At 39.0% G+C, this 16,213-nt stretch overlaps 2 protein-coding genes across 15 annotated transcripts in view; both read right to left on the bottom strand.

The window, feature by feature from the left end:
* The window catches only part of ADAM3 (ADAM metallopeptidase domain 3), a 94,412-nt gene extending 86,180 nt beyond the window's left edge, over window positions 1-8,232 (bottom strand). For 7 of the 14 annotated variants that reach the window (XR_014828677.1, XM_084997907.1, XM_084997909.1 and 4 more), the window contains exons 1-4: window positions 8,084-8,232; window positions 7,463-7,545; window positions 4,661-4,716; window positions 1,386-1,464 (exon numbers count right to left, since the gene is read on the bottom strand). Coding sequence is in view for 9 of the 14 variants with exons in the window: in XM_084997907.1 (XP_084854033.1) it covers window positions 1,386-1,464; window positions 4,661-4,716; window positions 7,463-7,545; window positions 8,084-8,165 (300 nt within the window). In the remaining 5 variants the exon portion in view is untranslated. 14 annotated transcript variants of the gene reach the window in all.
* Window positions 8,233-12,474: 4,242 nt separating this feature from the next.
* The window catches only part of KLKB1 (kallikrein B1), a 28,717-nt gene continuing 24,978 nt past the window's right edge, over window positions 12,475-16,213 (bottom strand). The window contains 3 exon segments of the mRNA NM_214074.1: window positions 12,475-12,930; window positions 13,731-13,870; window positions 15,558-15,653. Of these exon segments, the coding sequence (NP_999239.1) occupies window positions 12,748-12,930; window positions 13,731-13,870; window positions 15,558-15,653 (419 nt within the window). The 3' untranslated portion in view covers window positions 12,475-12,747.

Below are 16,213 nucleotides of genomic sequence, written 5' to 3'. Positions count from 1 at the left end.
CTCTTGGGTTTCTGAACTGATTGCATTATTGTCTTCCTCTACTAGGTTCTAATCCTTTAGAGAGTATCTCGGTTCATATTGGAAAACATGAATGTAATGGTCATGCTCCTTCATCCTTTCCTTGCTAGGTTTTAGGCTCTGAGGTGGAGAATGGGGGTAGAAAGAGTCTCTTACTCTGAAGCTTGATCTTTCCTCCTAAAACTGAGCCTTTCCATCTCAGCTGAATGCCTGGGGTTTTAGCAGGGCCACTAGACACTGCCTGGGCTGAAAATCCAACATCTCCCAGTACTCTTTCATTTTTAGTATTATCCCCATCTTACTCTCTACCTTTTGGTAGAGTCTTAACCCCCATATATGCAACCTAACTCTTAGGGAAACAAGGACAAATCCTCTCCCCTGAAAAAACCTGCATCCACAAGCCCTCTTTATCTCTGGTCCTGTGTCCTACAAGTTCCAGCTGCTTCAGCAGCCTTGAAATCCAAATGCTTAAAGAGTCCTGCTTGGTTCCACCCTCAGACATATTATATCCCCAGCCAGAGGGCTTAGTTCAATGTGAGACCCACTTTCTGGGCTTGCTTTCTATCAGAGAGAAAATCCTGATCTGATTTTTAATTGTCAAGTGCCTGAAAACACGTGCCTCGAGGATTCTGTCTGGCATTCTACTTGTGGAAGATGAGAAGGACAAATGTACCTGCTACTAAATTAAAAATTTCATTCTTTCCCAATTGCTACATCACAACAGAATCAGACTAATCACTCACCTTTGCCTCTTCCCAATTATCTATTCTGGCAAAATAAGTGTCTTGTACTAAAGCTAACTTTCTCACATATTTTGGAAGGCAGCAATGCTCACCACTATACCACCAATGCTTTCTCACATATTTTGAATGTTTCTTGACTCCTTTTTTGCATTTGGGGATAGAATTCAAATTCCTATGTATCACGTGTAAGACTATTCAGATTCTGCAGCCAATATGCTTTTGCAACTTCACTTTTCTGTGCTCTTTTTATAAAGTGGTTACCCCTGTTCCCTCCACGGCTCAGGTCCCATGGTACCTATGGTACCTCCATAGAAGCCACTAAACCTCTCCCTGTGTTTAGTGGCTTCTTAGACCTTTCCCAACTTTTTTCCCCCTTCTCAAACTCCTACTAATACTTCCAGATAGTTTACACGACCTTTTCAGGTAAGTGATTCCTGACTTCCCAATTTAAAAAGTATTATTCTATTCAATATGCTTTCATAGCAATTGCCACATTACATTTGGGTTTGTGATCAATCTGTTTACCCAATCAATCTGTGGTGTATAAAGCATTATTCTTCTTCCCACCAATGGCTCCTTCACCTTGTAAAAATATCAATCTACACAACATAAAGTAAAATTTACCTTTATAAATGAAGAATCTGGATGCAATATCCCTGACTTGTTGTATGAATATACCAGGAAGCCAGAGTCTAAAAATGATCTAATCAACCAAAATAAGAATACTTCATGTAAGAGCATTAATAAAAATAACCTACAGAATGACGAGATTAAACAAATTTACTTTCCACTTGATAAGCTCAAATATGCAAAATATGCAAAAATTAATTGGATTTCTCAATTATCTAGCTTTCTTTCTGATAGCATAGTATGTTTAGGAGAGAAAATAATAACCAGGATATCCAGATACCCCAGTGTGGGCACTGTCATGACACAGATTGCTGTCTATAAATTCAGGAATTCCAGATTTCCATAGCAAAGTTTTCTTGTAGATTCAGCCATCAATACATCTCATGGTATAAATTTGTTAAAAGTCTGCTAACAAATAGCCATGGATCGATAAAAAAAACAAACAAGAAATATGTGCTTATTTCATTAGTTTTGTTTTCATGAAGTAACATTATGTTTTAAAAAACAAGCAAACAAACAAACAAACAAAAAACCTCCAAAGTCCCAGGGTCTTAAAATGACAATGAACTTCAGCTCCACACTGCCTCCATTCTGGGACCTAGGAAAAGGCATGGTCCCTCCATGACATATGCTTTTTCCATAGCAGGAGGAGAAAAATGGTAGAAGCACATGAGAATTCTTAAAGCTTTTAATTAGAAGTGGGATTCTAGCAATTTGCCCAAATTTCATAACTTAAATTACTTCTATAGAAAAACCTGATATAAGCATGGTACGGAACTATACTCTTCTTACAAAAGAGATGGTGATTATCATGGAGAAATCTAACACCATTATTTATTATAGGTATGAGACAGGCTCAAACCTGGGACCTGGGACCCTTGGGACCCTTGGCTGCGGCTCTTGCACCAGGACCAATGTCCCCTGGAGCAACAGAATACAAAGAAACTCAAAATTCTGCAGGCATGAGCAGTCTGGGCAATTATGAACAATTAAGATACGAAAAGGCCACAAACCAATTGCTATTTCTGAGGTGCCAAGAGCAAAGGCAGGGGACTGTGTATGATCCCTAAACACAGCGCCACCAAGGGAATGGGCAGATCACCTATCTGTCCCCACCTTCATTCCATTTAAGGAACCAGCCCACCTTCCACAGAGAGGGAGCGAGGGAATCTGTTCCCTCCTGCCTCAGCACAAATCCCAATAAAGTCTTGCCTGAATGCCTTCTCTGGCCACTTATCAATTTCTATTGATTAAAGAGTCCAAGGACCCTAGTCCATAACAGGGAACACTGGACTTTCTCAAGGATTCCAAACACCAAGAAAGCAGTTGAAGGGCAGAAGGGAAGAGAAACTAGAGCATTAAAGAGTACCCTTTTCACCACTGCTTTCCATTTCATATCTCCTCTCACTCTTTCTTTTTCTCCTACTGTGAAGAGAATTCTAGGCCTAGCCAACAAAGAGAACAAATACTGGTAAAATGCATATCAAAATTAAAGGTTTGATCATAATTACAGAAAAAAACTACAATGTGGAGGACAGAGAAATAAGATCCAGGATGAAAGCATAGATTTCCCATAGAAGAAAAGTGGTGTAGGAATTTAAAATTAAAATAAAAAAATAAGGGACTATTGATACATCAGGGAGTATTAATGTAACACACACACAAACAGACACAAAACTCACCCACACAAAAACGTATTGGAACATTCACTAAATATAGACTATATCAAGTTGCAAAAATTTACAGAAAATAAATATAACTCACAAGCTCTACACATTGCCAAAATGTTATTCAATTACAAGAACAAAAGAGACATGTGCAGATATGCACAGCATCGGAAAGCCTGCCCTCTGTATATTCCACCTGAAAAAAATAATCTGAAAGTATCCTAACCAAACAATGCATGAGTCAGCATAAAGCTGCAATAAAAAAAGAAAAAGAAAAAAAAGAAGTCTTGCTGAAAGTTGGAAAATTCAATACCATTGTTAAAGAAACTGGAAGCAGTGGATGCACATTTAAAATTGACAAAGAATTTTTTTTTAAATCTATAGGAATATTACAGTAGCACTTCAGGATCTGAGAGACACAAGAGAGGAATCTGAGAACTTATAACAGAAAATATGAATATAATGATTACATGAAAATTTCATTTTTATAGCAATACATCCCCAAAACAAAGGGAGAAGATAATCAATAATCTAGGTGGCATATTTACAACACAGAAGAGAGATAAAGTGTCAAACAAAATTCCCCCAAAATTAATTATCAGTGAAAATAACAACATCCATAACAGCAAAAAAGAAGGATAAAGCCATGGACCTGCTGCGACAATTAAATCAGTTACTACACGCAAATTGCCGGCAAAATGATATCTGCTCAATGAATGTCAGTTACTTTCGTTGTTATCATCATCATCATCATCACCTTATTAACATTCATCCTTCTTGATCCAAACACTCATTTAGTGATGCTAAGTCTGTGAAACAGAATCTCTGTTACGTAAGAATACACAGATAAGGATGTTTATTCCAGGAGCCTATTGTATCAATCCTTGGAACTAACCCCCTTACCTACCAATATCATATACTATGGGATCTCATCTAGTAAAAATATACCAATAGAGCAAGAAGGTAAATATCATTATTAAACAACACCTGACACTTGCAGAACACTATTTCCATTAGTGCCAAAAGTTTTTTTCTTTCCTTTTTTTTTTTTGGGGGGGGGGTAAGGTTCTGCATGTTTGACTTAAGGTAAAGATGGAATTTTGAATAGAAAATCATGGAATAATACACACAGGTTACTGATATTGGCTTCCTCACAGAGTGAAAACTGAAGAGATTAAAAATATACACTAGCAAAATGAGACAAAACTACCATGCAATCTCAAGTAAAATGCTTAAAATCACATAATTATGTAAAATGACATGAAATGAACAAAATTCATTATGCACAAATAAAATTATTCCCTTAAGAGTTGTAATTGTAAATACATTTTAAGGCATTACAGTAAGTGATTTCACTTTCTGATATACTTTCATATTGATATCATGGAACTAGAATTTAGTTTGAATGACAGATTTATTCTAAAGATAAAGACTCTAAATTCTAGTCTGATATGAATCACAAAGAAGATATACCATGTTAAATAAATATAATATCTATGCTCTGGAATATTTAGGCTCTAAACCCAGGCTCAATTTAAGGTAGTGATTATAAAAATTTAAGACACTGTAAACAATCATATGAAAAGAAGAACAGCCACTTACTGTTTTTCAAGATGGAGAGTGAACGTTTTCCTATTAATTTTGATGGCATAAGTGACCTATAGCAAAGTATTCAGAGAGAAAGTAATTAGGTATTTCAAATTCTTAAAAGTCAAAAGCCCTAATTTCTTAAAGTATAGGTACTCTTCCATTTGTACTCAATATAGTTTGTATCATGAGTCTAAAAATTTTATATAGGTAGATAATTATAATTATAGAACTCTTCAATCTGGGAATGTGTTACAGACTTAGAATTAAATAAAATTAAGGGAATTCTAAAATCTATTTCAAAAGTAAGTGTTTTTCATTAGCAGTTAAGTATCATAATCAAATTGTAACTTAAAATGGTTACATTTAGAAATGCTGAGTAATCTTGAAATAAACTTGAATTTTATTATCTCTCCCTACTCTGCAGTTTCTAAAACCAATACTTTGAAAATTAAACTATATAGGGCAATCTCTTTTTTAATATTCAGGAAGTATCCACTAGTTGTTGGGAGAGCTACCTACAGTCTCCCCCCAACCCCTGTCTTCTAGGGCCAGGTGACCAGAGAAGGTCACCTCACACCAAGACACCAAGTTTTGCTGAGACAGCCCACGTTTCGTGAGAAGCCCCTTCATTCCAACTCCAGGTATTCTGATGGACCATGCCAGCTTCACACTTTGTTGAGCCTCAGTTCGGTCTCCCCCTCTCAACTCTGGCTTCCCCCTCTTTCTACCGCAGGGGCTCATTCCAAGGACAGATCCTAAGAAGCTGTCTTCACATAAATCTTCTCAGAGATTGAATCCCAAAGAACTGAAGTAGTGACAGCATCATAAAACATATGCCTTCTTTAAGCCATAGCATGTGGTTAATTCTGGAAAATGTTCTGCATTGGCAAAGAACATGACTTTTGTCGTAAGGTACAGTTTTCTGTGTTTTAAGTCTTCTTGTATTCAATCTTCTATAAACTTGTAGCTAGTGGAAAAAAGGTGTTGGCATCCTCCCCCACCATTACTGTGACATTGCTTCTTTCTCCTTGGAATCTGTACTTTTGGCCTTACATATGTTGGAGCTTTGTGGTTGGGTGCAAACAGACTTAATACGGTGATAGCTTCAGGATAAACTGGTCACTTTATCAAGAATAAGACGTCTTTTTTCCTAGAAGTGCTTCTGATTTTAAATTCTACTTTAGTATTTGTATGGCCATAACAGCTTGTGTTTGATACGTTCACTTCTTTATTTTTAACTCTTGATCCATTTTTATGTAACAAGGAGGGTTTTTAAACTTTTAAAAAAATTCCTATTAATTTAGAGAAGCATTCTGAAGATAAAAAGCAAGTTGCAATTTCCAGGGACTTACTAGTGTAAAAATACCTCTAAATCTTATTTCACAGTGGGTTTCACAACTATATTTTTAGACATGCAAACTACATAGAAAACATATCAACTTAAGTACTGCTGTTTTAGTGTCCCTACGTCATCCTATTTTTTGCAGAATAAATCTTTCGTGTGAGGGCAAATCTGTATAATCTCCCTTCTCTAGTCTGCATATCAAGTAATGGCAGCGTCATATACACAATTAATCAAGGCAAAAAATTTATTGTCCTGTATTTCTTTACCTTGATTTTTTAATACTGTGAATCATGGAATACAATTAAAATAATAGGCATCCTATACTATTGCTCTGACCCTAAAATGAATGCTGTAAACATCTAAATTTAAGTAGGTATGATATTTCTATAGTCTGCTTTTGTTGGTGATGTTATTGTTGTATAGATCCATTTAAATCACAATTGAGGCTGTACTCTTCTAAAGTGAGGTACTGGGTGTGCATTTGGTGAGTACGTGTGTGTAAATGTGCAAGTGATTTTCTGTAATATTCTTCCTGGATACATGTACTTACTTCTAAAATATGCAGTGAAGTGATTTGATTTACTCATTTTTCTCATATTAAGATAGGCTTCAGGGAGTTCTTGTTGTGACTCAGCGGGTTAAGAACCCTACATAGTATCTATGAGGATGTGGGTTGGATCCTTGGCCTTGCTCAGTAAATTAAGGATCTGGCAATGCTGCAAGCTGCAGCCTAGGTTGCAGATGCAGTTAGGATCCAGTGTTGCTGTGGCTGTGGCACAGGCCGGCCAAACTTAAGAAAATAAAAAACAAGAAAAGCCAGGCAATTAAAAAAAAATACATGTGCATGTGTGTAGGCACATCTCTGAAACTTCATTCAAATTGACTGCCTTTGGAAAATGAGGTGGATAACACTTGGAAAATGAGGAAATGAGCAGACTCAACAACTCTCTGCACTGTCTAGTTTTAATTTTACCAAATATATGCTTTACTAATTTAATCAGATCAAAAATAACATTACTTTCATTTTTACTAAGATTTATATGTGCACATGCATATATAAATAAAAGCAGGAAGATATTCTTTATATATTGTCACTTTATATATTGTCATACTGTTACAAGGTGAATGTCAGAATGACCCCACTACCAAGGAATATATTTTTAAATGCACATCTTTTCTAGAAAAAAATATATTAGATTATATATGTCATTGGTATATACTGGCCACCCATTGGCCAGGAATTCTGGTATTTTTTTTTTTTTTCTGAGTCACTGTTTTAAAATTGTTGTGTAATGTTCATCTATTACTTGGGTAAGGAACACAAAACAAAACACTTGCTCTCCCCTCAGACAAAATGTCACTTGAACATTCATTTAGAACACAAAATTCCATGAAGGGATGAACTGACTTGAGTCTTGCAGTCCAGTAAATATAGAACCCTCAAATTTTTAAAGTGATTTCTTAATTACATTCGTGTCTGAAGCCCTGCCGTCCTTGGTGTCTTTCACAATCTTCTGCGGCACTGTAATTTGCAGAAGTGATGTTACAGAGTCTGCGGTAAGGAAAACAGGTGTGAGTGTGAGAATTCCCCGCCATGCCAGCATCCTTACCCTTTTCTGTCCCATCAGGTCAGTCTTGGACCTTCCAAGCCCCTGCGCGCGTGTACACACTTACACAGACACGCATGCGCGCACACCACAGAATCTTCCTCTGCGGGATTCCAGGAAGAGGCTGCTCTGGAAGTGGGAGTGTTATTACTTCCCACTCAGCCCTGGACCTCAGCCCTGAGTATGTGAAGAAGGGCTGTCCCGGGGATCCCTTCAGGCTCCCTCCTTCCCCCACCAGCTAGAAGGCGGACGCCCGTTCCTTCCCGGCAGGGTCAAGAAGTGAGGGACAACCGTCCCAGGCGTGCTCTGAGCCCCCTGACCAGGAGGCCTAGCAGGACCCTGAAACTGGGCGGTCTCTGACCCGACCATGGTCTCCCCCCAAGCCTAGCCTGGGCTTCTGGGGCCAGGAGGGCCACGCCGCCCCGCCTACGCGAAGGGGCACTGCGCCCGGCCCTCCTCCTGTCCTGCAGTGTCCTCACTTACGACGGCCGGCGGATGTCAGCTGGCCCAGCCCTGAGAGAATCAGCAGGACAGATAGCATTGCGTGGCCCGCCGGCCTCGCCATAGAGATGGCGGTTGACTGGAAACTGCAGCAGCTGGCTCGAGGGGCCCGAGGCTCTAGGTCCGGACTCGGGGGGCGGGGGTGGGGGGTGGAAGCGGAGTGGCGGGGGGCGGGGTTGCTGGGGATGTGGCTGCAGGTCAGGCCCCGCCCCAGCTTCCGTCCCGGATGCCCCAGCCTCAGGCTTCTGGCGCCCCCCAGAGGCCTGCTGCGTGTGGCTGGCACAGGAGAGCCCTGCTTCCTGCCTAATTATGCTGTGTTTCCAAAAACTTGATGTTTTAACCCGTTCTGGGAGTAACCTAAGTTTTATAAAGAGCACTTTCTCCTCTGCATATAAGCCATTTGCTGGTGGAGGGCTTAGGGATATTAAGAGTCCATATCATGGCCTTCTGGTGCGATGGCTGAATGTAATGGAGGAAGAAAATAGAGTTCACTATATGTTTATTAGCGGGCAGTTGCCTATTTTAACAATATATACTGTCAGATGTCTTTTTTAAGTTTCAGGTCAAAACACACACACACACACACACAAAGGAAACAGACCCTAAAAAATCAATTTTCAGGAGTTCCCGTCGTGGCGCAGTGGTTAAGGAATCCGACTAGGAACCATGAGGTTGCGGGTTCGGTCCCTGGCCTTGCTCAATGGGTTAACGATCCAGCGTTGCCGTGAGCTGTGGTGTAGGTTGCAGACGCGGCTCGGATCCCGCGTTGCTGTGGCTCTGGCTTAGGCTGGCGTCAACAGCTCCGATTAGACCCCTAGCCTGGGAATCTCCATATGCCGCGGGAGCGGCTCAAGAAATAGCAAAACGACCAAAAAAAAAAAAAAAAAAAAAAATCAATTTTCAATTCCTCTCTTATAGGTTTGTTTCTTAGAAAAAATTTCCTCCCATTTGGGGTTTCCTTTTACTTTGTTAATATTCTGGGCATTAGCCAACATAATCAAAGGAAGATTCACGAAAAAAATATTTGCACACCAATATTCATCACAGCTTTATTCGCAGGAGCTGAAAGGTAGAAGCAACCATAAACATAAATAGATGAGCAAAATGTGGTTTATATATGCAATGGAACACCATTCAACCTTAAAAGAGAAGAAAATTCTGACACATGCTATTACACGGATGAACTTTGAGGACATTATGCTAAGTGAAATAAGCTAATAAAAAAAAAACAAACTTTTATGAGTCCACTAACATAAGGTACCTCATTAGTGATATTGCTAGGGACAGAAACTACAAATGGTGATTGTCACTATTTGGGAAAGGAAGAAATGGAGAGTTCTTGCTTAATGGGTATAGAATTTCCATTTTGCAAGATGGAGATTTTAGGAGTTGTTTGGTAGTGATGTTTGCACAACAATGTGAATATACTAAGTAGCATGAAGCTTACATTTAAAAATGATTAAGATGGGGAAATTTATGTGTATTTAACATAAGTATAAAAAGTTATTATACTGGAGTTCTCTTATGGTGCAGTGCGTTAAGGATCCAGTGATGTTGCTACTGAGGCTCTGGTTGCTGCTGTGGTGTAGGCTCAAACCCTGGCCAGAAACTTCCACAGGAGGATTCAAGTGTAACAACAACAACAACAACAAAAAAGAATTCAACCAACCAAACAGAAAAGTTATAAAAAATTACATTTTGAGAAGCTCCCACTGTAGTGCAGTGGGTTTATCTCTGTGGAGTTCAATACCTAGCCCTGCACAGGAGCTTAAGGATCCGGAGCTACTGCAGCTTTGGCTTATCTCCAAGCTCTGCCTGGGATTTGATCCCTGCCTGGGAACTTTCATATTACATGCAGGTGCCCAGAAAAGAAAAGATAAGAGGAAGGAAGGAAGGAAGAAATTAATTTTGAAAAGCAACTTAAATTAGACAAGTCACCAGTCTGTATATTAAAACGTCAAAATTCTCTCTAGGTTAATTCTATTTCCTTTCAATGTGTGAACTCCACAGTTTGGGAAAAATTCAGATTTAGCCTTTTATTTTGTCTTCCTAGGCCTGACGTGCCTTAATATGCCAAGGAAAGATTATTATGAAAGCAAAATTGTTAAAATGTCATTTACCTTAGGCTTAAAATAGCATGTATTTAATAAGTGTAGCAAATATTACATAAGTTTGAATTTAGGGCGCTGGTTAATGACCAGGACAATTTAAGATAATAAATTATTAGTATAATTATATTTACCCTTCATGTTTTGCATACTCTTTGTTGCATGAATTTCTCATTTCATTTCACTTCATGATCAAAGTGACAAAAATTATGAAAAGGGGCAGAGCAATACAGAAACTCAAAGTAAGCCAGTGCTCTGATGCATATTGTAGGCTTTTTAAATAAAAACTATATTTAGAAAAGAAACGTAGAAATCAGTGGCTTATCACTGAATATTTGAATAAATTTATGTTTATTTCACTTTAATCACATGTACATGTAAAATCATATACATGGAGTTCCCATTGTGGCTCAGCGGAAATGAACCCAACTAGTATCCATGAGGACACAGGTTCCATCTCTGCCCTCCCTGAGTGGGTTAAAGGATCTGACATTGCTATGAGCTGTCGTGTAAGTCGAGGATGTGGCTCGGATCCCATTTTACTAGGGCTGTGGTGTAGGCCAGCAGCTGCAGCTCTGATTCAACTCTCCTGGCTTAGGAACTTCATATGTCACGGGTGTGGCCCTAAAAAGACAAAAAAAAAAAAAAAAAAAAAAAAAAAGGTTTATACGTAAATTGGAGGTTTCCACACCTTGGTGAAGAGCGAGACAGATGTCAGAGCCCTTGGCTAACCTCTTATTAGATATGTCCATGTGTTGCATGTTCCACAGATACACAAGCTACTGTCTGTCACAGGGCAAGCTCAGTGCTGGCTTCCAGGCTGGGTGCAGCCACCACTCTCTCTCTGGGACCCAGGCCTCCCAGTCCACTCTCCCTCGTGAGGGTGAAGTCATCCCGACCTCTCAAATTCTTAGCCTCTCGCACACCCTCAGTTCTCGTCCCAGGAGGCTCCTACTGGGTGAAGGGCTTTTCTGTTCCCCTCTGTACTGAACACATGGTGGGTAACAGAGAGACCATTCCAGCACCACTGGCTCCAATTGGCAATTTAAAAATGATCATCACACCCCAGAGGATGTCACAATTCCACATTTCAAAATTCTCCTCAGTTTTGCCCAAAGGAGGTCATTCCCTGACCAACAAAAGCCCAAGGGTTATTCTGCAAGCACTTCAAAATCCTAGTCAAACACCCTTTAGAATATTAAAAGCCAAGATGAAATATTTTCATTGCGAGCCATTTTTTTCCTTTTTAAATATAAAATACCACCACCACAGAACAAAAACCAGTATCCTTTTTGCATGCAAAAGTGAAAGCTAAAGTTATGGTTTTTTTTTTTTTAATTATTTCATAAAATCCAGTCAGATTAGTCCTTTCTACCACTCAGTGTGTTTTTAAGCATGGAAGAAAAAAAAAAAAATCCCTTCTAGGGACTTTGCTTTTCTACTTTTCTAATTAATTTATCTAATATGCTGTAAATGGTCAATTCTGGGTCAATGTCAAGGCAGCTTAACAGAACAGAATCCAACTATCCATCTCACTTGCGGTGGTCACTGGCAAGTCTGGGATTTATGTTGCATAAGAACTCCTGGCATACTCATTCCAGGGTTACTTCCTACTACTATGAATTTACCTAATACTGCTTTGGGGTTACTATGGCAGAACCCAATATCCCTGAGCGCCAAGAAAACCAGATCCCTTGCCTTCCATGTAGGCTGTGTGATGAGCCTATTGCAGGAGCTGCACCCAAAGAACTGCAGGTCCACAGGTGTCCCCTGCATGGCCAGCATGGAGCCAGTGTCAATGCCCAGGGAACCAAGGTAGGAGACAAAATGAAAAGGTGCACCATTATTAGGTGCAATAACTCTTCCTGGAAAAGTACATGTTACACAGGCTTCTTCACTTCCACTTGGCGGAATAAAATCCAAGCTTCCTGGCTCTTTACCCCAAGTGAGGCAGCTGGTAATAGGTATAGATGACTTCACAGGTGAGGCTAAGAGAATTGGTTATCTCTGAGACAGACTGAGTTCCAGAGGAGGCAGTATGATTGCAATGAGCCCAGGTGCTGGACTAGAATCTTGGGTCATTTATCTTCCATTCTGTTTCACAATCAGAAGAAAACATTTTGGGGGGGGGGTGCTGGCCCATGGCATGTAGAAATTCCCTGGGCCGGGGATCAAACCTGTGCCATAGCAACAACACAAGCCACAGCAATGACAATGCTGGATCCTTAACCCACTAAACCACCAGGGAACTCCAGAAGAAAACACTTTTTTATCACACTATTTGGCCATTTTATTTCAAAACAAACAATCATGGAGATATTCAGTTGTCTTATCTCACATTATAGCATTATTACTGGATGCTGAAAGCATTATGCATTGTCCCTTTTTATCCTTACAACAAGGACAGGAGGTAGATCCCATGCTCCATGTTTTTTCAGATGAGAACCCCAAGGTTCCATACCTGAATTGAAGCCAGGTTGTAAAACTAATGCTCTGAGCTGGGCTCTTTCCTGTCTCTATGATGCTTCTTCAGAGTGGCTACTTCATCCAAGACTGACCATCATCATCCTGTGTTTTCTCTAAAATCCAGTCCATATATTCTATAACTTTGGTGTAGACTCCTGGTTGTTCACGGCGGGCACAGCCTTCACCCCAACTGGTGATGCCCACCAAATGCCATATTCCATTGTATTTACAAACCAAGGGACCCCCTGAATCACCCTGTGTCACAGTGGGTGGAAAAATAAAATGATAGAAGGTTACAACATATGTGCCTTTAAAATTCTATAGTCACACCACATGCACCACATACAAACAATTTCTTTCTTTCTTTTTTTATTTTTACTAATTTTTTAATTTTTTTAGGGCCACAGGTGCGGCATTTGGAAGTTCCCAGGCTAGGAGTTGAATCAGAACTGTAGCTGCCGGCCTGCGCCACAGCCACAGCAACTCCCAGATCTGAGCTGCATATGCAACCTACACCACAGCTAATGGCAATGCTGGATCCTTAACCCACTGAGGGAGGCCAGGGATGGAACCCACATCCTCATGGATACTAGTTGGGTTTGTCTTCACTGAATCATGACAGGAACTCCTACAAACAATTTCTTATAGTTTTTCAGATATCTCATGTGCCTCATTAGCTGTCAGATGTGGTGAAAATAACTTAATTCAATAGTACATGGTTGCACTTTTTCCAACAAAGAAATTTTTACATTATAATTCCAAAAAGTAATGCTCTTACATTTTAGCACAATTATTGTATTACAATTATCTTCCTCTAAATACAGCATGCTCCTGCAAAGATTGTGGTATATATAATACATAAAAATTATATGTGATCTAAACAATATATAATATATAAAATTATATTACAGTGTATTTACTTTGTCAAAAGTGACTTATGAAATTATAAGATCATTTGGCTCTGAATTTTTTAAAAGGCTATAGTGAAACAATATATCTTGAAATGATTTTTCTCAAGTGCCCTATTGTTTGTTTTTCATAATCAAGTGCATTACCTTACAAGCATCTTTTCCTCCTTCTTTATAGCCAGCACAGATCATCTGTTTGGATATTTTATGATCTCTGTAACTTTTCTGGCATTCTTCATTTGATACCAAAGGAATATTTACCTTCTGTAGGATATTCTGGATTTCACCTATGAGGTAAATAGTATGTAATTTCAGAAGGAGGCAATACAATAAATATGGAAATAAGACTAAAGTCTTGAAATGAATAAGAATGATGAACTTTTTGATAAGGTCATTTCTTCAGCCAAAAATTGTAAGGGTGAGAATGTAGAGTTACACAAAAACATGGAGAGGAAAGGGTGAGCCCTACCTTAACACCCTAGACCTGGCTAAGAACCAGCTCTCATTTGCTCTACCATCTTTCTCATCTCTATAAAATTTCTCCAATTTCCTTTCATCACCTATAATCCAAAAACCTAGCAGTTTTTATCTTTCGGTCTTTATTCAGTCTTACATTCAATATGATCCCTTTGAATATATTTTTTTTAATGAAAAGACAACGTATGGAATGAGAAAACATATTTGCAACTGTATATCTAATAAAGGGTTAATTTCCAAAATATTTAAAGAACAATAGTAAAAAGAAAAACAAAAACAACCCCACAAATAATCAAATTTTTATTTTTAATTTATTTAGAAATTTTTTTTGGTCTCACCCACATCATATAGAAGTTCCCAGGCCAGGACTTGGACCTGTGCCACAGCAGCAACCCGAGCCACTACAGTGACAACGCCAGATCCTTAACCTGCTGAGCCACCAGAGAACTCCAATAATCCAATTTTTAAATGGGCAAAGGACCCAAAGAGACATTTTTTCAAAGAAGATAATTAATGACCAAAAGGAACATGAAAAGATAACTCAACATCAGTAATCACAGGGGAAATGAAAACCAAAACCACAGGGAGATATTACCTCACAGGTCGGAATGGCCATTATCAAAAAGGTGGAAAATAACAAATGCTGGTGAAGATATGAAGAAAAGGGAATAATAAATAATCATATGGGGAGTTCCGGTCGTGGCTCAGTGGTAACGAACCCGACCAGTATCCCATGAGGATCCCTGGCCTTGCTCAGTGGGTTAGGTTAAGGATCCCACGTTGCTGTGGCTGTGGTGTAGGCCGGCAGCTATATCTCTGATTTGACCCTTGGCCTGGGAACTTCCATATGCTGCACATGCAGACCTAAAAAGCAAAAAAATTAAATTAAATGTGTATTACTGTGTCACATTTAAAAGCATTTTGATAAAGTACTGCGATTTTAGTGCTTCCCTTTGTAATCCTATGTTTTTTATTTAAGGATTTAAAAGCAAAAAAATAAAAAAAATAAAAATAAATAAAAGCATAATTAAAGAAGTGATTCATAGGCTTCATCAGATTTCAGGAAGCATGCATAAAAACAAAAGAAGATTAAAATCCTGCCAGAAAGAGAGATGGTGTGCCTGCCTAGACTCCCCGTCATTAATATCAAGGGAGAACAGTGCTTTGAAAGATGGAGACTCCATTCATTCTGAGGGCAGGACAGCTTTGAGTGGGCTCATTAGCCCTATATGGGGCCAATCCTGTATTAAAGGCAAACAAGTGATCTTTATTGTAAAGTAAGATGCTTAAGAGATTATTATCTTTTACATTTTTCCAAGCCTGAGCAAAAATCCATCTTCTCAAAAATCACTGAATGAATATTTCAGAATGAATAGTTTGGAAAAAATCGTGAGTTTGGATATAATTGTAGACAGAGCCCAATGAAGTGGATCCACTCCCTGTACTTTAACACAGAAGATGAGCTATGAAAACAACATTTAAAATGTCATGCTGTACCTTTTTCCTCCGTGAAGCCCCATCCAGTTACCCAGCAGTTGGTATAAACTACATTTGTATCATCTCTGGAAGGTAGGCATATTGGCTTTTGGAAATCTGAAAGGTAATTTTAAAATGAAAATGTGGCTAATGTTATGGATATTGACTTAACAAATAAATACTTTTATCATATTCTATTTCTATAGAGTAGCACCAAGTAGAATAAGACTTTTGCTTTTCTGCTCAATATTTATTTATTTATTTATTTTCCTTTGTTTCTGCTTAATTTCTTTTTTTTTTTTTTTTTTTTTTGGTATCTCTTGGGCCGCTCCCACGGCATATGGAGGTTCCCAGGCTAGGGGTCTAATCGGAGCTGTAGTCTCCGGCCTACACCAGAGCCACAGCAACGTGGGATCCAAGCTGCGTCTGCGACCTACACCACAGCTCACGGCAACGCCGGCGGATCATTAACCCACTGAGCAAGGGCAGGGACCGAACCCTCAACCTCATGGTTCCTAGTCGGATTCATTAACTACTGTGCCACGACGGGAACTCCTGTTTCTGCTTAATTTCTAAGGTCAACGATTGAAGAAATTTTCTCACTATCAGAGTCATTTTTGGTGTTAAATTTTCTGGATTTAACCCAAACTCAGTACCCCAATTTACTGTCAAAAACA

This window comes from Sus scrofa, chromosome 15, assembly GCF_054392235.1.
Source record: "Sus scrofa isolate SSC_HxYL_T2T_F1_AM1 chromosome 15, Sscrofa_HxYL_maternal_Yorkshire_Landrace_v2.0, whole genome shotgun sequence".
Lineage (NCBI taxonomy): Eukaryota > Metazoa > Chordata > Mammalia > Artiodactyla > Suidae > Sus > Sus scrofa.
The sequence above is the reverse complement of the archived record's forward strand: the minus strand, read 5'-3'. Positions and strand labels throughout refer to the sequence as shown.